Source organism: Cibotium barometz, chromosome 6, assembly GCF_041138505.1.
Source record: "Cibotium barometz isolate CiBa-2024 chromosome 6, ASM4113850v1, whole genome shotgun sequence".
Classification (NCBI taxonomy): Eukaryota; Viridiplantae; Streptophyta; class Polypodiopsida; order Cyatheales; family Cibotiaceae; genus Cibotium; species Cibotium barometz.
The window spans coordinates 7,126,584-7,154,004 of record NC_141051.1 but is presented as its reverse complement, the minus strand read 5'-3'; the positions used below and the strand labels follow the sequence as shown (position 1 = coordinate 7,154,004).

Sequence of the window (27,421 nt, the reverse complement as noted above, 5' to 3'; positions counted from 1 at the left end):
ATGATGTACTGGTTGCTATATTTGGGAAATTGCTCGCCTGAATTTTCTTGCCAAAAAAATCCCCCATTGTTTATGGTCCCTACTATATGCATGAAAAATGCACACTGGGTGCTACTTGACATAGGGGGGAGGGGGGAGGGGGATCATAGCCAAACATCATCCGAATAGTGGTGACCAAACTTTAGTAGCATGTGGAGGGTTCCCCCCACATGCTTGTGAAGTTTGGTCATCATCGGACGATGTTTGGCTACAATGGCATGGGGAAGAGAGATTTTTCAGGGCCTCTCGACCACTAAGAGACTTGAAAAATGCATTGGGCACTACTTGACATATCAAACATCATCTTATTGTGACCCCCCACATGCTTGCAACGTTTTTGGTCACAACCGGATGATGTTTGGGTACGGTGGCATGGGGAAGAGCGAGATTTTTGAACAGACAACATGATAGCTGAATGCAATGAAAATAATCCATAAACCATGAACATTAGCTAAAATTCAACAATCCTCAATGAATGCATAACTTATAAAATATAAACATCAACTAAATACATCATAATGTGAGTTAACCCAGCTACTCTAAGTTTATCCATTATCTCAATAGATCAAAGTACAGTGTAAATGAGCTAACCCAGCTAGTCTAAGTTTAGTCACTCTTAGTAAATCTAAGTACAATGTAAGTGAGCTAACCCAGCTAGTCTCAGACTAGTGGGTTGACAGGACGTTGTGCACATCCAGGAGGTTGTGCCAGTTGTGGGGGTCATCAAATCTCTATAAAAGTAGGTTTACCTTAAAGGAAGAATCATAAGCTAGTGTTGGTGTAGTCAGGAGCTCAGGAGTCCCCTAAGCTGGCATAGCCCTCTCCCTCTCCCTCTCCCTCTCTCGATGTCGTGCTATTGTTGCAAGACGTCTCTGTCTATAAATCCAAAATCTATAATTAGTAATGGTCCGTTCCTGCCACTCTGTGCATGTAAGCTCCTTTGTTGTAAAGACACAACACCCTCCTCATGTGAAGTAGCATTGCTGCCACCATCGCCCGAGGTGCCTAGCACCACCCACACTTCGTGTGATTTGAGCCAACTCTCCTGGAGACTCTATAGTATCCATCAAACTGGTGTGCACTGCACTCAATCCTTGGAGACACCTCGAGATCCTAAACTCTGTTGTTGGCAGTATCCACTTCTAATCCAAAGGCCTGCTAGTCCTAGCATGGATTGGAGCGAAGCCTAGGTGAAGGTTGTCAATGCCGAGAATTCTATATGTGGCTAAGTCGACTCGTGCTCTGTAAGAGGGACATACTAGCTCCTAGGTGATGTAGGAGAAATGAAAAAAATGTCCACATCCCAAAGCATATCCGTCTCAGTGGCGTCTGTGCCCTCAAGGCAAAGAGTGCAATAGGCATCATAGAGAAATGGCAGTGCATCTTGAGGGAGAGGTTGCTGAAAAACCTTGAGAATAAGTCATGGATATAAGGGTAAGTAAGGTACTATCATGCCAGAAGACCTATGGAACTCTTGAATATGCAGGATCAACTGCTCTACTCTATGTTGAGAAATCCTCTCCATGATCATATGCTACTTTGCCTTAGCTCTAGCACTCTCTATCTCAGCTCGGTGGTGTGCTCAAAAAGTGAAGCATATAAAAAATTGACTATTCTCTCTAATTAGTTATAACTTAAATAAATTTATAAGTTTACACCTTGATTATAAATCTTTTAAATACCAAGAGAGAGACCTACCTAGTGGATGTCAATATCTCTCCTCTGTCGTCTACAATGATACTCTAAGATAGTCAATCTCTGCTCTTGCCTCTAGCAACTCCTATGTGAGTCTCTTGCTCGCCCGTAGATGTGGGACCCTAGTGACACAATCAACCACCATTAGTTTTAAAATATAGAAAAGTAGATATAAAGATGTAAGCAAAAAAATAGACAACTATGAAAAACCTATAGAAGCAATGAATATGTATAAATACCTCGACATATGTCGGCATCGATCGTGCAAAAAGATGGAGCATGTGCTAAATGCTCTCAGTGGTACTACGTACATCGATCCCCACCTGAGCACCTAGTGCCTTGACAGTAAATAAAGGTACAAATGGTGAGTCTGCATCACAACAACTACTCGTAGGGCTAGTGGAGGTAGTCTCCCTTAGTCCTCGAGACGACCTCGACCAACACCACCATCGAGCTGATGGCTAGTGTAGTCAACCTATTCCCCTAAGACAGACTCTGTGTATAACTGCTTTGCAAAGTAGATGGGGATCTAGCAGCAGTTATTCGGCATCCTCCCATATGCAACAACATATCGATATAGATATGTGCCGCCATACGAGGATGCAAACACTGTGAAATATAAAGGAGCTTCCCTGCGCGCCAGGCCACATCCCATGGCTATCAAGAAAAAGGTCCAAGTATGCTCCATCTGTAATAGGTCCAAGCTCACACACCTAACGATATGTCAAGCCATGTGATACTGGAGCAATACGATGACGTGCTATCGACTCATCTACATAAACAACATCGTGAAGGTTACAAAGGGATGAGAGCATCACCTCCAAGCCCAACACGATATATAAAGTAGATGGTGTGTCTTTATCACTCCTAGGGATAGCTGCTAACTCACGGAGTCTATCTCTGCAAGATGAGGTCCACAATAGAAGAGCAACCCTTCTCGGGTGACTCCATGCTAGACCCTAAGTCTGACACAAACCGGTGGGCCAATGTGAAAGGTTAATGTAAAAGGTCCAATGACTAGTGCTAGAGAAATACTAATTTAGCAATAATGAAGCTCTAAAATACCACTAATGTTGGATTCAAAGCCCACTAATTGCGCTCCAATCCAAGAGAGAACACAAAGGAAGAGAGAGTGAAATAATGAAAATGATGTAAAAGAATAAGGAAAAAAAATAGGACTTTTATAATCTCGTTCGAGGTCATGTGGCATAACTTTTAGGGTTTGCAAAATGAACAACCCCCCGATGTATGTGTGGTTTTAGGGTTGGTAAAATGAACGACTTGGAATTATTGAAAGTATCTCGATCGAGCTACATGGATGACTATAATTATAACCATGTATCTTGATCGAGATAAATTTACGACGACTGAGATTGCATTTTGGTATCTCAATTGAGATATATGAATGGTTGAGCTGATGTATGCGTGGTTTTAGGGTTGGTAAAATGAACGACTTAGATTTATTAAAAGTGTCTCAATCGAGATACATGGATGGCTCTGATTAGAACCATGTATCTTAATTGAGATAAATTTACGCGACTGAGATCGCATCTCAGTATCTTGATTGAGATATATGAACGGCTGAGATCACATCTCAATATCTTAATCAAGATATATTAATGGTCAAGATCACATTTGTATATCTCATTTGAGATACGTGGATGGTCAAGATAGCATCACTATGCATGTTCAGCGTACATATACAAGTGGGCAGTTATGCGTATGTTGCTCGAGATCCCTTATGGCATTGGCGTTGATCCCAGTGGCCTTAGTATCTCAATCAAGATATCTAGGTGGCGGGTGACATGTTTTAGCGACACGGACCATGATCGAGATACAAGAGCCCTTCTGAGGTTGCTGGCATGGTAGTTGTTGATATCTCGATAGAGATATTGGGCTATTGGCTCAAGCGACACATGTCAAGTTGTTAGTGATGGTCATATCTCAATTGAAATACCCTACCCGTGAGTTTTTCTTCTTGCATTAATGGCTTATTTTCCTTTAGAGTGAATGAAAGTGACTACCCTTAACTTACATCCACCCTAGCACTCACCCACACAATCCCTAAGCATGCATCGATGTCCTATTTTCCTTGAGAGTGAATGAGAGTGACTACCCTTAACTTGCATCCACCCCAAAACTCACCCACACAAACCCTAAGCATGCATATAAGAAGGAAAAAGAGAAAAGCATCCAAGCAACTTCAATCACAAGTGCAAGAAGACTCAAACTCTATTTGTGAGAATGGGATTATGTATTTTTTCATTAGTCAAAATGTCTTATATATAAGACTTATTTATACAATGCTCGACCGCCCAACTAATGTCCAGGGGCCCAATAAGCTAGTCTAGGCTAATTTCCTAGCCTAAATGTACATCACCAGCATTATAAAAGTCGTAAGCTCAGTGTTTGACTATTTTTCAGCATTACACAAGTCATAAGCTTGGAGATTTTCCAAAGTCCTTTCATATGAAGCATATTGCGTGGTACAAGAATATGGCTTGAAGAAGTTGTCGCGTGTGGAGTAATGTTCACGAGAGAGAACACTCAAGTGTTGCAAGATAGAGAGAAGAAGAGGAGAATGCAAGGGTCATACCAATTTGCACCTCAATCCACTCATGGTAGAGTAACTCTCTCTTGTGTAGAGCTAGGGTCCTCAACCTTGCTTGCTATCACCATAAAGAAACTTTGAAAATGGGTGGGGAGCAAAGAGAGAGAGAGCTATGGAAATCTCAACCTCTACTTTGATGCCACGGTGAGTGAAAGCATGGGAGAGTAGACAAGAGAAGAAGAAAGGGAGAAGAGACCATACATCAACACCATCACTCACCTACATAATCCCTAAGCATGCATGAAACAAAGAAGAAGTGAAAAGCATACAAGCAACTTCAATTACAAGATCAAGAAGACTCAAACTCTATTGTGAGAATGGGATTATGTTTTTTCTCATTGGTCAAAACGCCTTATATACAAGACTCATTTATATAATGCTTGGCTACCCAACTAATAAGCTAGTCTAAGCTAATTTCCTAGCCTAAATGTATATCACCGATATTACACAAGTTATAGGCTCAATGTTTGACTATCTTTTGGCATTATATAAGTTGTAAGCTTGGAGATTTTCTATAATCATTTTACATGAAGAGAATTGCGCAATATAAAAATATGGTTTGAAGAAGTTGCATGTGGAGTAATGTTAGCCAATATGGTTAATATTTTGTTTGTACGTTTCCGTCTTCCATCAGCTTCTTCCATATCCCCATTTTGTGAGAGAGAACCATTGTTAAGGCTATCTCCTTCTTGCCTCCATCTAGGCAAGGGAAGATCAACGTTCATCCCCTTAGAAAAGGAGCATTATGGTGTGACAACAGAGTGAGAATACTCGAGCTAGTGCACCCACATCGGGGAGTTTCATTTGCGGCTCAAACGTATAACCCAATGACACTTTCTTGGCAAGGATAACGTAATCTCTTGCCACTTAAACAAGTTAACAACATGAAGCTCACTGAAAATCCATATGTAATGCTTCCCTAGTTGTGTTAGCATGCATTCTTTATCTAATGTAGAGGCATCAATGTGCGTGTGGAAAAAAGCAACATTGCATTAAGGTGGTCTCCATATTGGTGCACTTGTTGCTAATGCCTTCTTATATGTGTCATGAGATTTTTGGCATTATTTAGCTTGTTCTAAGACAATCATGAACTTATGGAAGGGTCGGGCTATGTCAACACATAGCACAGTGCAACATCCATAATAACCATTATGTTCCACAAATTTGTAAAACACCCTTGTGATTTGTAAGTTCTTTTAAATAGAAGGATGAACACCCTTGTAATTTGTAAGTGGTAGTTATTTTAATTAGAAGGATGAACACCCTTATAATTAGAAGGATGAACACCCTTATAATTTGTAAGTAATAAATTTTATCTTGCTTTCATTTGTGCAAATGTTATCTTGCTTTCATTTGTGCAAATGTTGTTCTTGGAGACAATAAGTCACAAGATTATATACATCATACTTTACCCAAAGTTGCCATTTTAAAGGATTAAGAAAGATAAGGTACACATTACATTCGTTAGGCATGCTCGATGTTCCAACTTGGATTGACACAAAGTTCATTCATGAAGACTTGAAGGAATTCACAAAGATATTTCTTATAGGCCATACACATCAATCTGAATGTGGTATATACATTTGTCAAACCAAATGACATAACCTTTTATACCTTATCACTCTATTCTATTGTAAAGATTATTTTAGGTTGGCTAGTATATCAACACATGGTTATAGCCCAAGAATCCATCCAAGAATCTGAAAGCTTTCTTTCTAGCACCAAGAACATGTTCTAGTGTAGGGCATTGTAGTGATTGCAAATTATAGCAACACTAGTCTTTTTTAAGATCACAACACACTCTTCTCTTCCCATTTTTCTTAGGAACAATCACTATTAATAAGACCCATCCATGTGTTCAATCTTATATATGAATCCCACACTAATGAACTTTTGTTAGTACCTTTGACTATTATGAGTACTTGGGATTCCTAGGAGCCTTGCTTCCTCCATGGTAAGGAAGGTGTGTTTGATAAACGTACTCTTTTCATATCATTGTACTTCCAATCAAAGAATTCATAGACTTCTTTCAATGTACTTCCAATCAAAGAAGTCATATCAATGTACTCTTTTCATATCAGTGTACTTCCAATCAAAGAAGTCATAGACTTCTTTCAACAAGGCTTCATTCACGTCCTTGGAAATGTAAACTGGTTTGGGATCTTCTTCTCTTTAACTTTTGCTGTATCCTTGATGTCCAAGTTTGCTATGAAGGATACGTCTTACTTTTTTGAATTGAACAAAGAAATTATCTGCATTGTAAGACTTGAAATGTCTGAGGGCCTACCTTAGATCCTCTCAGAGGTTCACTCTCATCCTCTTTGAGCTTGGTTTTTGTTGGTTTCTACTTAGCTTTCACTTTAATTTTGTTCCTTTTTTATTGCATAAATCATGAAATATTTTATGTTTCATAGTTGGTGCGCACTTCAATGGCTCTGGTCTTGATGAAAATGTTGTACCTCAATTTGCCACTGTTGTGGCAAAAGAAGATGTGCACATCAATAGATTTTTTGTATTGGGATCAATGCAAATCAAACTCCATGAAAACAACACTATTAACCAAGATCTTTTACGAGTATGTGCTTATATTCTTGGTGGATTAGTAGAGGTCTCGAAAGGATAAAGCTCCTCATGAAAGTGCTATCGTCTCATATAGATGTGAAAGCACACTCAACCATCATGGCTCCACTTAAGATGTATATAATTGCAATCTCCTTACCATTGGCTACTACATATCGTGTTCCAGGAGTCTTTAGAAGAATACCCATGGTTCCCAAGATAAACATTCAATTTTTAAAGTCTTTTGGCTCACAAAGTGCGAATTTAAGATTCTTTAAATTATATTCCAAAGGATAATTACAAGTCTGACAAACATTTTCATGGTTGACCTTATAGTTGTCTCTAATTCTTTTAGCAAGTATTCTTCCACTTATCAAATGAACTTTCCAAGTTTGGAGATTTACTTGATGTCTTATCATGCTTTCATAGATAAATGTGGTTTATATCTCAATTGCCAATCAAATGAACTTTCCAAGTTTGGAGATTTACTTGATGTCTTATCATGCTTTCATAGATAAATGTGGTTTATATCTCAATTGCCAAGCAAACTTGATTCTATCATGTACATGCCATGCCTCCTAAGATAATATCATACAAGACTAATTGCTATGAAAGTTCATCACTACAAAAGTGTGATGGAAGCTCGTGCCAAATGTTTCAATGTTCAAATTTTATAAGACTCCAAGTGGTCTTATTGTAGTATTATAACCTAGCTTGACCATAAGATTAGGAGGTTTTCCCCAAAATTTTAACACTTCTTGATTATGTTGACTTTTTCTTCCATATCATTCAAGATTATCATAACTTCTTATTCTTGATAAACTATAGGAGATGTTCCATTAATGTCATCGCTTTTCAAACTAGTGGCCTAGTTTGTTTCTCGTTTGTTTACACACACACTATTTCCTTTCTTCTTTTGGCACTACACAATCACTAGAGATGTATGTTTCTCCATGCCTACGCACATAATTTCTTCCATCTTGTCCTGGGGGTCTCTCATAGGCCTTGATTTGCGTGAAACAAGATGCAATGCAACAAAAAACCTAAACAAAACTTTGCGTTGCTCGAAGTATCACAAAGTAATGATCGATCATTCATAAATATGTAAGCATAGCACGTGGGTTCAATAGAAGAGGTTTTTTAAATCTATTTTTTACACATTTTTTACATACAGAAAGGTACCATTTAAAGGGAGTATTTATAGATTGAATAGAAAAAGGGTGTGTTTTACTCGTGAAAAATTTATAAATAAGGGGTTTTTTAATTAAGCCTTGAATGCACGTAATATAGAGAGTTTACATATAGTGAACCCCAAGTATGAAGCCTCCTTATCTTGAACTCTACTAACCCGCTCTTGGTTTATAAGCATGATACACGATGTAGGTGATTGAGGAGCTAACGTAAGTGGAGGTAAAGTTACTTCCAAAGCCCTTAATATTCCTCTCTGGAGTACACGCTACTCATGCTATGGTGCACTTACTTGTGACGGTTGTGCTGTAAGTGGAGGCATGACTAATGGATGTTTTTGATTGGTACGAAGAGCAACAAGTGGCTACATCTTTTGAAGCATTATAGTTAACCTTATCGTCTAGCTCGAGATACTTTCTTCCCATCCAAGATTAAACTTAGTGCACTCACTTTTATTTGATCATCATCAACATGCCCAAATGTCTCATCATCAACATGCCCAACACTTTTATTTGATCATCATCAACATGCCCAAATGTCTCACAAAATTGGTCAAACATTCCTTGATGTTGAATGTGGTTATCCATTCCATTAAACTTTTGGACAAGCTTAGAAATAATTACATGTGGTTGTTTTCAAAGGCATTCATCCTTTTGGCTTCGTTTTTTGTGACAACCATAATTTATAGTGTTACGTTTTCCATTAAAAACACAATTGATATGCATGCATGAGAAGCCTAAAAACTATAAAAACACTTGCCAAAATGATAGAGCATTTGGTACAACATAAAGCAAGACTATTAATCTTTGATGGGTTTACACCAAAAAAAAAAGAAGTTATCACACAACCTCAACATGTTTGGGGTCAAAACCTACTTGGAAGCTCGACAATTAAAGCTAGAGTGTTTCCCTACAATGTTGAGTGTACCAACTTATTGAAGATACTTTGGTTAAATGAGTTCAACTAATGAGATGATACTTCTCACGATGCCAACTTATGGGACGCACGTAAAATTAAATAACCTATTAAGGTGCCGTTCCCACGTTAATTTGAAATGATCTTGGGCAGGGTTTTTTTTTGTGGTTATGAAATTAAAAATACGAAGTCTCTAAAAGTTGCTGAAAAACAGTTTGAATTATGTGAAGCGAGGAGAAACTGCCCACAAATTGACACCGACACAGACACACACACTATAACTGCTAATGCGCCCGCGGGCATTGGATGACAGAATGATGCTGCACGTTGGGAACAGGATGAAGGCGGAGGAAGCTAAGGAGAATGGAGTAAGGGGGGGGGCGCTTGCAGGAGGCCTGCAGGGCTCGCGCCTCCTTCCTTCCCCGGCTGCCGTTGCCGCCACGGCTCCTTATAGGCCGCAGCCTCTCAGCGACGTGGAGGACTACACCAGCGGTCGCCATCTCCATCTGGCGCACGTAATTCTCTCCTGTTATTATTGCTCTAGATACTCCGTCTTTTCTTTTTGTTTGCTGGACCGGTTATTATCAAGTTAAACAGAAGGATTATACCATGTGGTCGACCATCCAGGCATCTCGACGATAGATCACAGACGGCGCTCGAGCTAAAATGTTCAGGCCTCGCGGTGGGGCCGAATTAGATGCCGAGATCGCCGATCGGAAGCATTTTGGTGTGTTTGATCAGTCCTCCGTAATTATTAGAGTAGTAGAAGAGTTTCGAGATTCTGTCGAAAGAAGAGACTCGAGAGAGAGGATGGGGTATACTATATCCTCATGACTATAATTAATTCCCCCGGGGGTCTAAAAATGCATTCATATGAGGGGCCACTCCATTTCTTTTCGGGAAATGTTGAGGTATGCGCTTTACACATCAACCCATGCACGCACGCACTCTCCCTATATTAGGAGGAGAGGCACGCATGCTTTGCACAAAGAAAGCAAAATATCAATAAAATAAAATACGTGTTCTACGTTTCGTTCTTTTAGTTATCTCTGTTGCGTGCATTATTCACAGTCAACCTAGCACTACAGAGAACACTTTTCCTTTCTTCACACTTGATTGTATAAGGTGAAACCTTTCACAGATGGGATTATGCCACGTGTATTCTTGCCTTTGACAACGTGCATCTTCTAGCACCCATGAAGATGAGCTGGCATCGATAACAAAGATACTCTTGAGGGTAGTCAGTCATGAATACACTTTGTTTGGTTCCTGCTCTATTGCAACGTGTGATGCCATTGTTCCTAACACCCGCCTTTGCTATTGCAAAGGCAATGCTATTGTTCCTAATCCTGCAAGGAGCTAAAGCCGCCTTACTAGGACTCTTGTTCCAGCTTCAACGGATACACATAGAGTAGCTAGCCTCAGCTATAATTCTAGGCCACTTCTGGTTGACTAGTTGTTACCATTCGTTCACTTATTTCTAGACAATCTCAACTATCCTAAACATTTGTGGAGTCGTCTTTCTTACTGTTTTGTATATATTCTGCTACACTTCACATAATACACCTTTTGAAGGTGACATTTCTCACAATAACTATCTTAGTCATACGTAAGGTAAAGCGGGTTTAATTTCTAATAGGGATCACTTTATGCATAAATTATCCCTTGAAAAAAAAGAGAGAAATTGCTGATCTTTGATTTGCCAATCGGGTTATTGTAATTTTCACTTCTTTCGTTTGCCGCACATTAATTTGGAGCCCTCAGGTTTTCTAGAATACGCACATGCAGTCCTCCTCAGTCTCAACCTTTGCATCTTGCGATCTTAATCACCCTCATGATGTTAGCTCTACTTTTGGGCACTCTCATGGAATGAGTTGGATCTTTACTTCCTAAATTTACCATTTTCATGTGGCCCAGTGTGCATTCTACTTTGGAGGACAATTATTACTTTTTTAGGTTGTAAACTCCAAACACACAATCTCTCTTTCTCTCTCTCTCCACACGAGTACCCATCTCTCTCTCTACCCATGTCTCTCTCTCTCCACACAATTACCTAGGCTTGCCCTGGAGTCCTTGAGACAGCTAGCTCTCGAGGGCCACCTCGGAGTTTGGTATGCCCGAGTTTCCACTTGGTTCTAAGGACATGGGCTTTGCATGGACTGCCTCCCACTCCTTCAATACAGTTTGGACTGCCCTTTTCTCTAACTCTTTTAGGAGAACACCAACCGGGTTATCCAGGTTAGATCTTCTTCGCCTGTACACCCACTGCACATGGATCACACCTTCGGAGCTCCCCACCGAAAATGCACTTCTACAAAGATCACTTCCTCATGCTCATTGACGATGGATTCATCAAACAACACGGCTACCTGAGTGTTCACATGTCCTATGAAGATTGCGATTAGCCACTGTCTTAGAGTGGAGACAAGGAGAGCATAGTGTGTCTCTAGGGCTAGGGAGCTCATACGAAGACCTCGGGAGGAGAGGATCTGCCAGTTATGTCATTGAGAGGTTGAGACAGAGGCGCATTACATATGTCGCTACCCAGCATACTATGCGATCTACAGGAGGTTGCACTATCTGTTTCATGAGGGATTTTACCCACTTTCCAAGATCATTGACTTCTTGAACTAGCATTGCCTAGGCCTCTTCTTGCTCAAGCTTTGTAGACAGAGACACTTTTTGAGAGAGCTTTGGCCTCAACCACCCCGACCCCTCCCTCACCAGCCAACCCATCACCAGCTTCTTTCGGACTTGAGAACACCCATATAGTGGGTCCTATGGACCCAAATCGGGATGTTGTGGACCCACCTAACTGAACCTCCACATTCCAGTATGCTTGTTGTTTCTGCGTTGATGCCCTTGGCCCTCTGGGCGTTAGTCACAATCCCCTCTTCATCAATTCTAGATCAAGCTACATGCTCCATCGCCATCGAGCTACCTTTCCACATGACGTAGCTGAGGGAGACCTCTCAGCTACCGTCTCATCAGCCCCATGCTTGATATTTTGAAGAATGGCATACCATCTATTGGGGATTGATGCTCCTCTCACATGTGTTTCATGATATGGTATTCCATGACTAGATATCTATGGACAGTTTTGTATCACTCCAATGAGATTGTTCTATTTTTTTTTTTCATTTCATGATGAGATACACCATGGACATTATTCAATCACTTTGGTCTCATAGGCCCATTGGGTCTTTAGTAGAGTCTCTTTCTTAAATTTTGGAGAGGCTGCAATCAACAATTTTCTTAACGTCGTTTAGAAAGCCAGCAAATGTGTACAATTTTGGTGTTACTACTACTAATCGGTTACCAGCATTGCAGTATCTTTCTGCCGGTTTTACAGTCCCCGTGCAATTCAACTTTGAGGAGTAGCTGCCGTCTTCTAAAGTTCGTCCTCGTCCAGCACAGCTTCATCAGGCCTGACGTGCCCCCATTGGTGCCCATGCGAACGCTAACGCTAATGCAATCTCCCCGGGTATTGTGTAGACGACCCTGTACTCGCAAGTGAGAGCGCGCTCTCACAATGGTCTTTCTACCTTGCTCTACTTGTGTCTACCATGTAGATTATTATTTCTTCACGAAGCCATGGCAAATGAGACTTTAGAAAAAGGAAAGCTAGACTCAAATTGGCTACACACTATGGGGCTTCGTCTTCCTTGTTTAGGTGGTCGACATGATTGACGCCAAGATGAGAGGATTAGAGGAAAGGTGGGTTAGGACGAGAGGGTTAGTTAAAAGGATGCAAGGAAAGGTGGGTTGAGAAAGTTGGGTTTTGAGAATCATTTTGTGCTGGATACTTATATCAAGATGAGTGAAATAGACCTGACTCAGAGGGAAAGAAGTTTCACTTTAGGTGCTGCCAGATTCCTACTTTATACAGTTCCTCGTGGTTACGTGTGCCATCATGAACAACAAAGCATGGACCTTATAAGGCGTATAGCTAGTTTTGAACCTTATCACTGAATCTATTTTTGCATGTTGCAAGTTGTGAAATGTACATGAGTACTTAAGTTTTCTTCACTTTCATTTTTTACAGTCCTTCCTTCCAGAGATATCCAGCAGCAACAAGTCCGGTGTTGTGAGCAAAGTCCAGCATAATAGCCCATCACAATTATCACAATTTTGGACGTGAGATTTCTTCCTTGCAAATCTTGCTAGTAAAACCTCTTCTTTTAGTATGAGATGTTACATTACAGTTTAGGCATTCATTTAGGACCTCTTGGTAGGAAATCAAATGCACCAGGTTTTTCCTTCATTGAGGTCCTTGTTCTTGTTGAGAGTGTTTACAACACGGATCACTGTGCAAACCTCTTATGATTCTAGAAATATAATTTTAATCCATGCCTATGGCTGTAAAGTAGCATTTGATTATGTCATCGGTTTCTAAATTGACTTTTTAAGGAGCTTATCTAGAAAACGAGGCCAACATTGGATACTTGTGATCAGAAAGTTAGTTGTTTATGCAGATGGCAATTAGGATCTAGAGGGGTCAATGAAAGGCATGTGATGAAGGGGTTACGATTGGATACTGTTGTTTAACATGCAAAGGAAATAGAAAAGCCTGTACCACTAAAGTTAAGGTAATTTGGTGATGTTCTAGCTGGCTGGAAAGGAAGAAAGAGCGTACATCTATTGTTTGCAGATGCACCACGTCAGGTTAGTGAAGGTTCTCTAGAGAATCTCGTGGAGAGGTACTGTTGTTTAACATGCAAAGGAAGTAGTAAAGCCTGTACCGCTAAAGTTAAGGTAATTTGGTGATGTTCTAGCTGGCTGGAAAGGAAGAAAGAGCGTTAATCTATTGTTTGCAGATGCACCACGTCAAGTCAGCGAAGATCGTATGGAGAATCTCGTGGAGAGGGACTTTGCAAAGGAGACTGCTGGTGATGACGTCTCTCCACGCGCAGGTGTAGCGTGATGATTGCCGGATTGGGAGCGAAGCTCATCTTTATGAGTACATCCTTGCCTGCATCCAAAGGACTGAAAAATCCCTTCTAGAAAATTTTGCCACTTCGTCCTCAGAATTGTCCAACACTTGCTCAGAATTGTCCAATGCTTGCTCAGAATTGTCCAACGCTTGCTCCGAAGCACGCCATTGTAGATTCTAGATCTAGAATACTAGGTGCTCGAGGTGCCGACTCCATCTTGTTGAGACGGGCATATATAGCCTCCATTTTAGCTGCCTGTGTGTCCATGGATGCCTTCATGTTGAGAAGCGAATTAGTGAGTTGTGAATCCATGTCTCAAGTGATCAAGGACCAGGTGATGGATTTCAGCTATGGGCGATGAGGTAAGGGTTTGGTAGGGCTGGGAAGCACAATATACCCCAATGAACCCAGGTGCAATGAAGAGAACCCAACTATTCACTAGGTTTGGTGGGGCTAGGAAGCACAATATACCCCAATGAACCCAGGTGCAATGAAGAGAACCCAACTATTCACTAGGTTTGGTGGGGCTAGGAAGCACAATATACACCAATGAACCTGGGTGCAATGAAGAGAACCCAAAATTTCATTGGGTTTGGTGGGGCTAGGAAGCACAATATACACCAATGAACCCGGGTGCAATGAAGAGAACCCAAAAATCATTGGGTTTGGTGGGGATGAGAAGCACAATATACACCAATGAACCCGGGGGAGGGGGGATATCCTAAAGAGGAGTTTGTCAGCTTCGGTGATGGTTGTGTCGATGGCGAGGGTAAGCTACTCTCTGCCTCGGATCTGAGTCAGAGGCGCATTTTATCTGCATCTCTCTGGGGGGAGCCTCCTGAGGCTGGTCCACTCTCCTACGGATCGAGCAGCTAGACGAGTGGAGAGGGGTCCCCAGGCAATGTGAGAGCAAGCACCTAGGGGGTGTTGAGCATCCTGAAGAGGGGTTTCTAGATCAAGAGCTGATGAAGTCTCTTCTCATTTGAAGTCGGAGGCAGTGGGATGAGTGTTGGCTTGTGATGACCCCAAGCTCTAATCAAATTGGTTGCAAAGGGGTCCTCAAAGGAGGAACTAAGACTGTGAGAACATGCCTCTATGAAGATCAGGGACCACTAAGAGAGCGGGTGCAAGCCGAAATTCGTGAGAGAAGAAAGGCCTTTAAGGAATTGCACCTGGCTGAAGGCCGGGAACGACTAGCTTGCCCAGCAAGACTTTGCTCTGAATTGCTGGGTCAATGTTGTCCAGCACAGTGATGAGGTTGGATAATCACCCTCTAGCCCACTTTGACCTGCGCCGCCAGCCAATCGTCAGTCCATAGAAAATTACGGATCAACCTCTGCATGTGCCCGAGGCATGCCCTAGAGAACGCCCAACAAGAAGTAATGTACGACATGGTAGCCAAGAGTACTTGGTTGGCCACAACCACATGGCCAACGAGGGATAGCTTGGTAGTGCTCCAGTAAAGAATCTTGTTCTGAATGCTTAGAAGAAGAGGGGCAAGCTATTGCTTGGGCGAAATATCGATCCTGACCCGACAACCCAAATACTTGACTAGGGTGCAATGAGGGTTCCATTGAAAGACTCAACTGGTCGCCAAGCTGGGTGGGTGAGGAGCCAACCTAGAAACCACATAACTTGTGCCACTTGATCTGAACGCCTGAAGGCAAAGGTCCTCAATGGCTAGTGCAAATCTGTGAAAGCATATATCAAGCATTAAAGGGTTGCTACAGCGTGCTACATCTTCATTTCTGAAAACCCCCATTTTTGGAAACCCTAGATTTAGAAAACCCTAATTTTTGGGAATCCTAATTTTTGGGGACATGAAGTGAAAATCTTTTATTTTCTCTGCAACTATGAGCTCTCACATGTTCATAGACAAGTGTAATGGCCAAGTTTTCCACACCTAACAAATGAAGATAAAAAGTTTCATTTGATGAAATAAAATTTTTGGGATTTGTTGAAGGGCACTACCAGTGCGACCTCTTCCTTCGATGGTGATGCAACCAATGAAGAAGAGTTGAGAACACAACAGGATCTATTTAGAGCAGAGAGAGCATATGCCATCATTGCCCTTGGCTTGGGTGATGGCTATTTGCATCACATTTCTAATCTAGAATCACCTGTTGAAGCTTGGGAAAAACTTGATTTGCTTTTTAGTGTCAGTGCTAAAAACTCCAAGCTATCTTTAAAAATCACTTTTCTTTGAGTTGCAACTGAAGACGAGAGAATCTCTTGCTACACATGTCAACCAGATGAGGAGTCTCATGACTCAACTAGTTGTAGTTTAGTCTCCTTTAATAGAAGATGATGCCATGGCAGTGCTTCTAAAAAGAATGCATGAGAAGTATAACAACTTGGTGTGACCACCTTGAAGATTATTCCTAATCCTACCTTGGAGGGAATCATTAGTTCTTTATAGGAAGAAGAATGAAAGAAGAAGCGACGGTTAACAGAAGTTGTCACAGAATAAGGTTTTGTTGTAAAGACCAAGGGCTCATATAGTGAACAAGCCAAAGGAAAGCCTTGCAGATTATGTGGGAAAAGAAATCACTTGGAAAAGGATTGTCTTAGCCTAAATCCTTGTGGTATATGTGGGAAAAGAAATAATCTTGAAAAAGATTGCTATTAGAAGAACACCACTGCGATTATTGTTGAAGAGCCTTCCACACAGGAGGGCAACTTTTGTATTGATGATTGGGATTTTTAAGTCCATTGTGTGTGTTGTTTGCTTTTGTGCGGCCTGATCTCTTGGATGTCCTTACCCTTGGGAATCGGGACCCCATAACTAGCATGTGAAACTAGAATCATGCAATTTATCCTTGACTAGGAAAATTGAGAAACCATGAGCCTAGATTTATCCTTGAAAGTCAATATTAGATAAAGTGGAAAAAATCCCATTCCCATGAAAAAGTGGGGTATGGTAAACTCATCCAAAAGTTTGTCAAAACATATTCATGTGACATATCATTGGAAAGAGCTTGAAAAGTAGAATCTAGATCTACTTTCTCCGACAAATTTGGAGTTTGCATGTTCAAGTTATGGCCAAAACAAAATTTTTAAATACATTCCCATTTTGAGGGATTTTTTCCATTTTATCTAATATTGACTTTTGACACAATATGAGATAATCCCTTGAGTGAGGATTTGTTGGGATCAAAGTATTGCTGGTGTGTGTGAACCACCTTCTAGAGAGTAGTGTGTAAGTGTCTTGTTTGTGTGTGAACCACCTCTTAGAGGGGTTATAATAATATCTAGATATATTGTGTGCCTGACATAAGCAGTGATGTCACTCAGGCAACCTTTGTAACCTGTAAAGGTGCATCTACTTCATTGAAGAAATCAACAATAGTCACATCATTGAGTTGTGTAGTTCACTCTCTCTCTAGCATTGTCTTCTCTCTCTAAACTCTCTCCCTATCTCTATCTGTGCCATAGCCATGGCTGCCTTCACCTTCAAGCCACCATAGCACACCCATGTTTCAACATGTGACATGGAGCTTACAGCCACATTGGAGGCCCTTCCGTGCAAGAAGTGTCCTGGAGAGGATGGTTTGCCGGTTTCCCTCTTCGTTCACCATTGGGTCTTCATGGGAGTAGGCTTTTGGGTTGCTTTCAATGAGGTTATGTAGACAGGCTTACTTCCTGAGCACATGGCCGAGGGTCTGATATGCCTTATTCTGAAGGAGGGTGTTGATCGCTTGGAGATCCGACATTGGAGACCTAATGATTAATTGCCCTAAGCTACATGCTCCTTGTTACATCGGTCTCAAAGCCTAGGCTATGGTTTCAGGAAATGCTATGCAGTGAATAATGGTTATTAGAAGCCAAGTTGTATTTTGATCTTATGATGGAAATAAAGTTGCATCTGTTTAAGAGCCTCCAATGTTTAGACCATACAAGACAGGCAGACATGGAAGATTGTGGCTGACAAATGGGTTATGTCATTGTTCTTCTCAACAGTGGGAGATGCATCCGCTCAAGGGGTGTCATTGCATTAGAAAATCATGGGGCGCGCACTTTTTTGGTCCTTTCTTGTCTGTGTGCACACTGGCATGTACGGGTTTACACGTGCATTTGTGTGGGTGGGGTTGTGAACATGTGTGTATGGGGGTAGTAAATTCTGGTTTCTATTTAGTAAAGAGAAGTTTATGTAAGCTGAATGTGTTTTTAGTAGGTTTTCGAAAAATCAACTAGAAGGCCTTACACGGGTTTACAGGTTTGACCATAGTACAGATATGCATTGCAGATATGCAGCTGGCCATGGAGGATCAGTTGAGCATTGGAAAAAGCTGGCAAGAAAGGCCGAACTTGAGATGCATTTAGAACAAGAACAACATAAATCTGACCGGGGGAAAGATCTTGATTCCATCCATCGGCTTCGATGCAGGTGATCTTTTAACTTACAATTGCCATATTATGGTCACAATGTGCGTATTATTAGGTTTATACTCAGTTGTGTTTGAGCATACAAGCTTCATGCATTAAAAAGGCTGTACATAGAATGTTTGGATGAATTATAGAATTTTTGGTTTTTTGTAGATGTTTATATAACTCTCTCTCTCTCTCTCTCTCTCTCTCTCTCTCTCAGCTTTAGCATTTTAGCTTTATTATTTTCTTTCATTTTAGTACCCATGATGATGTATTCCATGGACATGATGCAATCCTTTTGGTCTCATAGGTCATTTTGGCCTTTTGTAGACGTTAATATAACTTTCTTTCTTTCTCTCTCTCTCATTATGGATTATTTACACACTGTAGTCTTTTGTTCTCATAGGCCCTTTTGCCCTTTTTCCCTTTAGAGAGAGAGAGAGATTAGGCGTCCCACAACTGAAGAATAGCGAGCTGGAGCTTCCCCCACCCCACACTCCCCCCCAGGGCGTGCCGTTTGCGACTACACCTGCTTTGCCTCGCTTCTGCGCGGCCTTTCCCTCTGCGCAGCCCCCCCTCCTTTGCCGTGCTGCCTTCCGCCTCGCTGCCCACTTCCCCTGTGGTGCCTCTGGCCTGAGCCTACCGTCTTCTTTCTTAGCACCTTCCTGCCCTCAGCCTTCCCCCTGTGGCGCCTCCTGCCAGTGCTCACTGCTCTCCCCCTTCATCATCTGCCTTTGCGCCGCCCTGCTACCTCGGCTTCCCCGACCCCTCCCTCTTCTCCATTTTCCGAGAGCTGCCCAGATCTCCCCTTTGCATTCAGCCCCTCCAGCCTTTTGCCCCCTCCTTCCGTCCTCCCTTCCCTATCCTCTCCTTGGCCTAGCCCCGTGGCACGTGGACAACTTAGGGACCTGTTACACGCAAGCCTTCTTGGCGAGCTTGGAAAGATCACTAATATTCATCCCTTGGGGCGCGGTTACTACCAGCCTGAATTTGATTCGCCTGTAGTAGCATCAGACAAAGTCATGCAAGTGAGCCCCGCCGCACTGTGTACAACCCAAGCCTTCTTTGCGAGGTGGCAGCACAACTTTGATCCAACGTCCGACCCTCTGGCTGGCGTCTCAGGCTTTTGTGTAGGCTTTCCCGTGACAGTTTGCTTTCTTGGAACGAATCCTTCCTCTCAATCCCCTCCCCCCCCACTGCCACTTTCGGTTCTAGCTTGGACAGCCAGGATTCCATCCCTTCATATCTGCATAGCCTCTCCGGAGACAGTTCCTCATGCCATATCTCTTACTTGCCTCCGGGGAGATCCTATTCTGCAGAGAGTTGAGTACTCCGGACTCTGAGGCCAATGCTATTTTGGCCGGCAAATGGGAGACCTTGCTAGAGCTTGTCCTTGCACAAGGGCGCATCCAGTGGTCTCCCCCCCCCCCTCTTCCTAGTTCAGATCCTCATCAGTGGGCTGGGGAAGATACTAGCACCGAGGCATCAGAGCACTAGGGCCCGGTCTCTGTTGATCACGGTGTGGGAGAGTGGCACACTGTGAGCCCAAGTTGGAACCACCGCCAAACTTCCAGAGCAGAGCGGCACCCCTAGGCACACCAGGCTGATAGAACACTGAGGATACGATTTTGTCAGAGAATCATTACGAGCATTCTCTCAGCACTCCCCCCCCCAAGCACCCTCGAAGAACCTGCCACCGACCCCCGACTTTTTGGAGACCGTTGCTAGTTGCGATCACGCTCCATGCATTCAGATTCCGGCGAGGCTCTGTAACCATTTAGAGCCTTCGATGGGCCTGACCTCACAGCCCATGCCCCGCCCCTCCCTCATAGGCAACCCCTTCCTTGCCCCTGGCCCCCCTCCTCAGCCCTCCTACCCCCCCATCATCCCGCCCCTGTCTGCTTCACCAGAGGACTCCAGCCACCCTCCGGCCGCACATGACCTGGAGTGGAGGCAACGCGCTAGCTTAATCCATGGTTTGGTTCACTGTTTCATGGAGCCAATAGATATGGCCTCTCTAGTGCAAGCTCTCCCTCCAGAGTCGCAAGGCGCCCCCCCTTCCCCCTATGAGTGCTAGGGCAACTAGTTCACAACTTCTTCCGATGCCTTTCCCTCGAAGGAGCTGGTATTTTCGAGGAGGCGGTGGCTCCCATTCGTACATGTGTGGTTTTACATCACTTGAGGCCTTCCACCCCAAAGAGTGGTGCAATTATCTTCTCCTTCTACCTGAGTGCATCATCGGGGGGACGGATTAGAGCATAGAGTCAATGTCCGCCACTATTCACGGGTAGGCCATAGAGCTCTCACACCTTTGCATGATTTGCGTGAGACCAACATGCTCATTCACTTTTGGTGGACGAAGCTCATCGACTGCCTCCGCTCCAGGTCGGGCGCTACTGGAGGGCAACGGGAGTGCTCAAGAGAGGCAGAGGGAGAAGGGAGTGCGGGCTTAGAAGAAGAGGATAGGGTAGGGGGGACTGCTACGGGAAGAGTTGGAGGCGAGGATGGAAGATGAGGAGGAGGGGTTGAAAGAGGGGAGGGGGGGGGCTAGGTTGAGGGGGGTGGGGTGGCGGAGAAGAGGGAGATGGAGATGGACGTTGTTGGGAGTGATCCACCAAAGAGGGAGGGTGCGGGGAGGGGCTCGTTGGGGGCTTTGTGGGCCAGCTAGCCTCATTGGAATCTGCGAACCTGAGGAGTCATCTCGGTGGAGTAACAACCGCCATACCAAAGGGGCCGGAGGTGGGACCGTCGCAGTGACTGGGGGGGCCATCGTTGGCATGTCGGTGCTGCGATAAATGCTCGAAATGGTTCTCTGACAGAACCGAATCCTCTTGTACTCTACTAGCTTGGCACGCACAACGGCGACGCTCAGCTCTGGAAGTCGACTAGGGGCCCTGGTGCGGGCGAACGGTCTACCACTCTCCGACAGTAGAGTCGTCTGCGGTCGGCGGGTCCTAGTGCTCAGCTGCATGAGGGCTTGCCTCTCTCCCTACCCCCTGATGAGCATGTGACCTAGGACCCTGGGGGAGTTGGGGGTGCGGGGGACCACTAGAGGCGGTCTCCTGCAGTAGCGCCGAGGGCAAGCTCTGGCGAGGTGTCCCATCTGCCTACAAATGAAGCATTGGCCAGGAAGGCCCGAGGACTCTACTCTTTGCAGGATGGGGTCTCCTTGAAGGCAAGGAAGGGATATGACGTGAAGCACTGTCTGCAAACGGCGAGACAATACAGATGCGAAGGAATGGAATCCCAGCTGCCCGTGTGAAGGACAAAGTGATAGTGGGGGGGGGGGATTCCGTCACTCTCCCAATGGCTCCACCAATCACCTGGAGAAGAGGAAGGTATTCATTCCTAAGGCTTAGGAAGCAGACTGTCTCACGGGAAAGCTTGAAACGCCAGCTAGTGGGTCGGATGTGGGGTCGAAGCCGTGCTGCCACCTTGCAAAGAAGGCATCGGCCGTATGCAATGTGACGGGGCTCAGCTACATGACTATATTCGACGCTGTTGGCGAGTCAAACTCAACTTGGTAGTAGTCACGCCCCAAAGGACTAATGTCTGTGATCTTTGCAGGCACTCTAAGGAGGCTAGCCTATTGAGTTGTCCACGCACCGGGTGGTTACCAACAATCTTGCACACCAGAGTGGAGGCCTCTAGAGATGTAACTGTCATAGCGAGAAGCTGGAGGCCCACTTCTGAGAAGGAGAGGCAAGGGACGCTAGCCTCGGTTGGGGATGACAGAGTAATTGCCATGGAGTCCTCTTGAGGGGTGAAGACCAAAAGGGGCTAAGGCTTGCCAAATGAAAATTACCCAAGAACAAGAGAAACTGCTTGAAGAAACGGAGGGAAGGGAGAGACGGAGCCGAAGGGGAAGGGGAATTGGGGGGGAAGCGCAAGAGGGCAGCGGGAGGGGGGGACAGCATAGACAAGGGGAGAGTGGGGGGTGCGCAGGTGGGAAGGAAGGGGGGGGGGGGGGGGGGGGGGGGGGGGGCGCAGAGGTAGCCGAGCAATGAAGAGGTGCAGGTGGGGGCTGAACGAAGATGGCGAGGGAGGGGGCGCAATGGCGGGGGCAGCACAGTTTGTGGGGGGAAAAGCCCGCAGCTCAACGCTCGATGTGTCTTTGAAATTTGATGCTAAGAGATAGAGATCTTGCTGCTGAATAACAATTCTTACTTTTATGATGGAAGCATCTTCTTGCTTAGTAGAAGCTTTACCTTCCTACCAGGGAGAGGGAGAAGAGGCTGGGGGGGGGGAGCAAGCTGAAAAGGTGGAAGTGCAGAAAGCAAAGGGGGGCTGGGTGGCACCTAGAATGGAGGAGGAGGAGGCATTGGGGACGCGAGGGGTAGATAGGCAGGTGACGGAGGGGGAGCACATGTGGGAGGAGTCATAGGGCAAGATGGAGGCCACGCGGGTAAAGTGGAGGCGGAGGGCTCAGGCAGTCCGCCATAGGGGGAGGCGGTGTGCGATAGGGAAAGGAGGCGGCGAAGTAGGTAGGGCAGGAGGTAGCGAGGAAGGAGGCAGCAAAGGAGGGGGCCTTCGCACAGGGGACGATGGGGACGTTGAAACGATGGTGATAGTAGGTAACGAAGGAGGGGGGCTATGCATGGGGGATGGGGGGAAGCTAAAGTGATGGCAACGATAGGTGTTCGAACGGGGGAGCTACAGCTCTTGAATTATTCTTTCTTACTGTCATGCCTCTAGCTCTTGTACGTTCATTCTGGCTATTCCCCCTTAATTGCTGCCTTGGGGGCCTGAGCAGTGGAGGGGGTGTGCATAGCAGCACAATGAACATGCACATAATGCAAACAGGGTGCGCAAGTGCGAACAAAGCACAACAGGCAGTGCAGCGAAGAGGCGCACGACATCGCAAACAGGGCACAACGGCACATAGTGGAAGGGTGCAACGAACAACGTACACAGCAGGGGGGCCACAAGCCCGCAACGTGAACAGGGGTGGAGGAGGGGGGCGAAGGTGTTGATGCCATGAAAGAGAGAGATAGAGACAATGCTCAAAGAGAGAGAGTATTGCACAACTCAATGATGTGTGTGTGTGTGTGTGTGAGAGAGAGAGAGAGAGAGAGAGAGAGAGAGAGAGAGAGAGATCTTGCTGAATAACAATTCTTACTTCTATGATGGAAGTAGCTGTGGAGCATCTTCCAGCTTAATAGCAGTTTTACCTTCTTGTCTAGGGAGACAGAGAAGAGGCTGGGGGGATGGAAGGAAGGAGCAAGCTAGGGGGGGGGGGGGGGGGGTGAGGGGGCTCAGCGCCCCCCAGGATGGAGGACGAGGAGGCACTGGGAAGGCGAGGGCGGACATGCAGATGGCGGAGGGGGAGCACAGGCGGGAGGTGCCACATTGGAAGACAATGGCCAAGCGGCTAAGGGAGAGGAGGGCGGCTTAGGCGTGTGCAACACGGGAAGGCGGAGGGCAACGAGGAAGTAGGCGGTGAGGGAGGGGAAGGCGAAAGGTAGCGGGGAAGGAGGGGGGCTGTGCACAAGGGACAGGGGGCGCTAAGCAATGGCGATGGCGATGGCGATGGCGATGGAGGGGGGCTGCGCACAAGGGACAGGGGGCGCAGAACCCTCAGGTACACAAAGTATAGGTGCTTGCATGCAAGATATGGCTTCCTCTTTTCAATCCTTCCCATGAAATCTGGACAAGTGCATGTTGGATGGCCTTTGATATATATATATCATAAACACCAACTTCTGTGCCTTCCCCAAAAGTTTCTACAATGAAAACCTCATGTTGTTTAGACTCAATCACCATTTCTTGGGTTACCCTTGCTTTCATTTCGAGAGATCTTTTAATTCTTGTTGTTGCTTGCTTTGAGATATTAGTCATGTATCTCATGCGTTGCCCCTCTTGAGATGTGACATTTGCTGCTGTTGTTTCCTCCTTTCGAATCTCGTGGCTCACTCCTTGCATTGTAGAGGAGGATATCTTTCCTTCCACTTTCTTCATTTGCAAATTGAAATCTGCAAGAAGCAATGCATCGACCTCATCTTTTGAGAATTTGGTACCCTCTGCCCCATAGGCCAAATTGAAGAGACTTTGTGTGGAGGATGATCAACGTTCTTATCAATGGCCCATGTGTGCATTACATTTGTGTTGCAAAACCACATCATTTGACTACTCTTCCTAGCCATATGATACCTTGTTGAAAAAAACGAGGGAGCAAGTGCCCCCTTTGCACATCCCACAATAGTTCACCCACATTTTCCCATCCTTCCTAAATGCCCCCGACATTTGACCCTACTATTTTCTGTAGTCCTCCTAATTTCCCAGAAGGTTTGATGTATTCGTGCTTCCACCACACTAGTATATGTGGATTCACTGCCTGCACTTCTCTCTTCATCTAAGAAATGAATCTTTCTAGGTCTTCCAATTGGTTTTCTATCTTGAAGATGCACATTGAACTCTAGCCTATGACTTGCATCATCCTCCACATCAATTACTGTAGAGATTGCCTCTTACGCCTTGTTTACTCTCAATCACCACTTAAAGGAGTTGGTGCCTTGTACATGGGAGTACCTGCAGTGCTACTTTTCATAGTTCATATGACCTATGTTGAACTAGGAGTGGTAGAATTTTCCCTTTCAACAAGCTTCTCAAGACTAGGCCCTGCTCAATGTGTTTGCCAAGGTTGTAAGAATTGTGTTTTGCACTTTGCAAGAGGGCATTGGCCATGTCTGTAACACAAGCATCATATAATGATATTCTTTACTTGAAACCCTCCCCGGCTAGCCAACTTCCATGCTTGGATTCTGATAAGTTTGAGCATGGTGTTTGAAATTTCAAATTTGGGCCTTCAAACTTCTTTACAATTTTACTTTAACACTTCAATCAAGAAAACAAAAGTACCAAAATTGAGTAGTGAATAACCAAACAAAGGTTTTTTTTTTTTTTCCGAGAAAAGATCCTTTCATTAGTTATATAAAAACGCCTGTAGGGCTTCAAAAGATCCTCTCTGCTCATAAGAAAAACAGAGTAGAGAACAAAGCAAGGCAGCCAGGGAGACTCTCCCTAGGTGCTAAAAAATACAGGAATCAGTACAAAGAAACTGAGAGGCTATATCATACAATAGGAGGGGGGAAAAGCCAAACAGGTGGCCTGTAGTGCCAACGGGGGGACCCCACGTGTAGGGTATAGAAGGGGCCGCTGCGCCAAGTGGTGTGAAAGGCCTAGCGCCGCAAGATCGCCTCATCCGAGTCGCCTCGGATGCGGTCGTACTGTCCTCGCAGGGTGTGGATGAGCTCCTGCCAGATCCCCCGAACAGTCTCGACTGGTGGCTCCAGTCTCCCCTCAAAGGCCCTGAAACACCGGGCCCTCCAAGTGAACCATATGGTGAGGCTACTGAGGAGCTCCCATCGTAGATCCCTCTCCTGTGTCCAGCCGGCGGACGAAAAGTCCGGTGAAGGAACAAGGCGAGGCTGGCCCCTAATGAATTTGATGGCCTGGCTGTCCTGCTCCGTCTCATAGCCCATAGCAGGCCCGGACGAAGTCGACCAAGCAGCGGCACCCCACGTATACATCCCCTCTGGAGAGAGGGGGGCCAGAATGTGCAGCATCCGCAGCAAAATCTGCTGCGCCTGAGGGCAGTCCCATAGGCAATGTCTGTGTCTCCATAGGGTGGCCGCATCGGACGCAGGCCGCCGGAAGACCGCTGTAGACAAGCCAGGTGCCAACTGCAGAACCCCTATGGGCGACCAGCCCACTGGAAAGTCGAGATCCTGCGTGCCTGTCGACTAGCCCACAGCCTGGTCCAAAAGTCCTCCAGGAACTCCGGTAAGAGTCCCTAAAGCCGCCAGTGCCCCGATGTAGCTGGAGAGACCATCCTCCTCGCCGTCAAAATATGTCGCCCCAACCGAACAGTATACTAGAAAAAGGTGATCTCTGTGGCCTCAAGGGATGCATAAGGATCATGCCACTCGTACTCGCCAGGGTCCCACTGGAGCCGGGCCAAGGGGCGCGCTGCATATGCCCATGTACTCCAATCAGAGTCCACATCTGCAGGGTCTGGGTCAATATGCCACTTCCGAGAAGCGGCAGCCACCACCCGTATCCTCTGAAAGATGCACTCTGCAACCAAAGGCGACTCCACCTCCACTCTCTGAAGTCTGCCCTCATCCTGGATCTCATAGTAGAGGCATCTGCCATCCTCAGTGCAAGCTCTGACAGCAATCAGGATCTCCAACTGAGTAAAGGCTCCCATCCACCGTGGGGCCACGGGCTCGAAAGGCGTGAACCACTCCTCTGTGAGTGCCTCCTGAATGTCATCCCTCATAATCAACCCCCCTCTGAAGTGACCCAGCCTCTCCACGTGGATCTCCTCAGGGAGACTGCAGAAGGCCTGCCAGTCTCCAAAACTGCGTGCTGGGCTTGCCGCCAATGGTCCCCAGGCTAGACGAGGCCGACAACCCAGCATATGACCCTGCTCTGTGCGAACCGCTGGGCTCCAGATGAGCGGTTGTCTGGCCCGCTCCTCATCACAAGAAGGAGGTCTCTGAGAGAGCCCCGGTCTCAGCAACTCCCAAGCTCTCAGGATGCTCAAGGCAAATCTGTCCTCCCATCCTCTACTAAGGCCTGTCCTCCTCATCTCCATGAAGATCCATCGTATCTCTGGTGCCCAAGTGCCCCCTGCAGGGGGAGCTCGAGCCTGCAACCGCTGCAAAAGGAGCTCTTTTCAAGGCTCAGCGCCTGGGAGCAGCCCCCGAACGATAAGCTTCCCCAATAAGGCTCTACTCTGATCAACTGGATCTATAATGCCCAAGCCTCCCTGGGCCAACGGAAGTGTAATAACTGCCCAAGCAACCTTTGCCTTGGCAGGCTGACCATCCCGCCCAGACCAAAGAAAGTTCCTGATCAGCCTCTGTACCTGGCTGATACAAGAGCTCGAGAAGATCCAGCAAGACGTAATGTACCACATGGTCGCTAAAAGCACCTGATTTGCCACCACCACCCTCCCAGCCAAGGATAGCCGAGCTGTACTCCAATACAAAAGCTTCTTCCGAATGCTCAGAAGAAGCGGGGCAATCTGCTGCTCAGGTGACAAATCTAGTCCAATCTGGCATCCCAAATATCGCACTGCTGTGCCAGGAGGAATCCATCTAAAACC

The 27,421-nt window shown here is 45.3% G+C and overlaps 1 protein-coding gene across 14 annotated transcripts in view; it reads left to right on the top strand.

Annotated features, from left to right (window-relative positions):
• The first annotated feature begins 9,258 nt into the window (after positions 1 to 9,258).
• LOC147637384 (uncharacterized) overlaps positions 9,259 to 27,421 on the top strand; it is a 154,573-nt gene continuing 136,410 nt past the window's right edge. For 12 of the 14 annotated variants that reach the window (XM_086799174.1, XM_086799173.1, XM_086799183.1 and 9 more), the window contains exons 1-3: positions 9,259 to 9,522; positions 13,053 to 13,144; positions 18,188 to 18,328. In XM_086799174.1, coding sequence (XP_086655300.1) covers positions 9,295 to 9,522; positions 13,053 to 13,144; positions 18,188 to 18,328 — 461 coding nt within the window. In that variant the 5' untranslated portion in view covers positions 9,259 to 9,294. Of the gene's footprint in view, positions 9,523 to 9,670; positions 9,735 to 12,331; positions 12,492 to 13,052; positions 13,145 to 18,187; positions 18,329 to 27,421 lie in introns of those variants that run through there. The other 2 variants (XM_086799182.1, XM_086799184.1) reach the window with 2 other exon arrangements.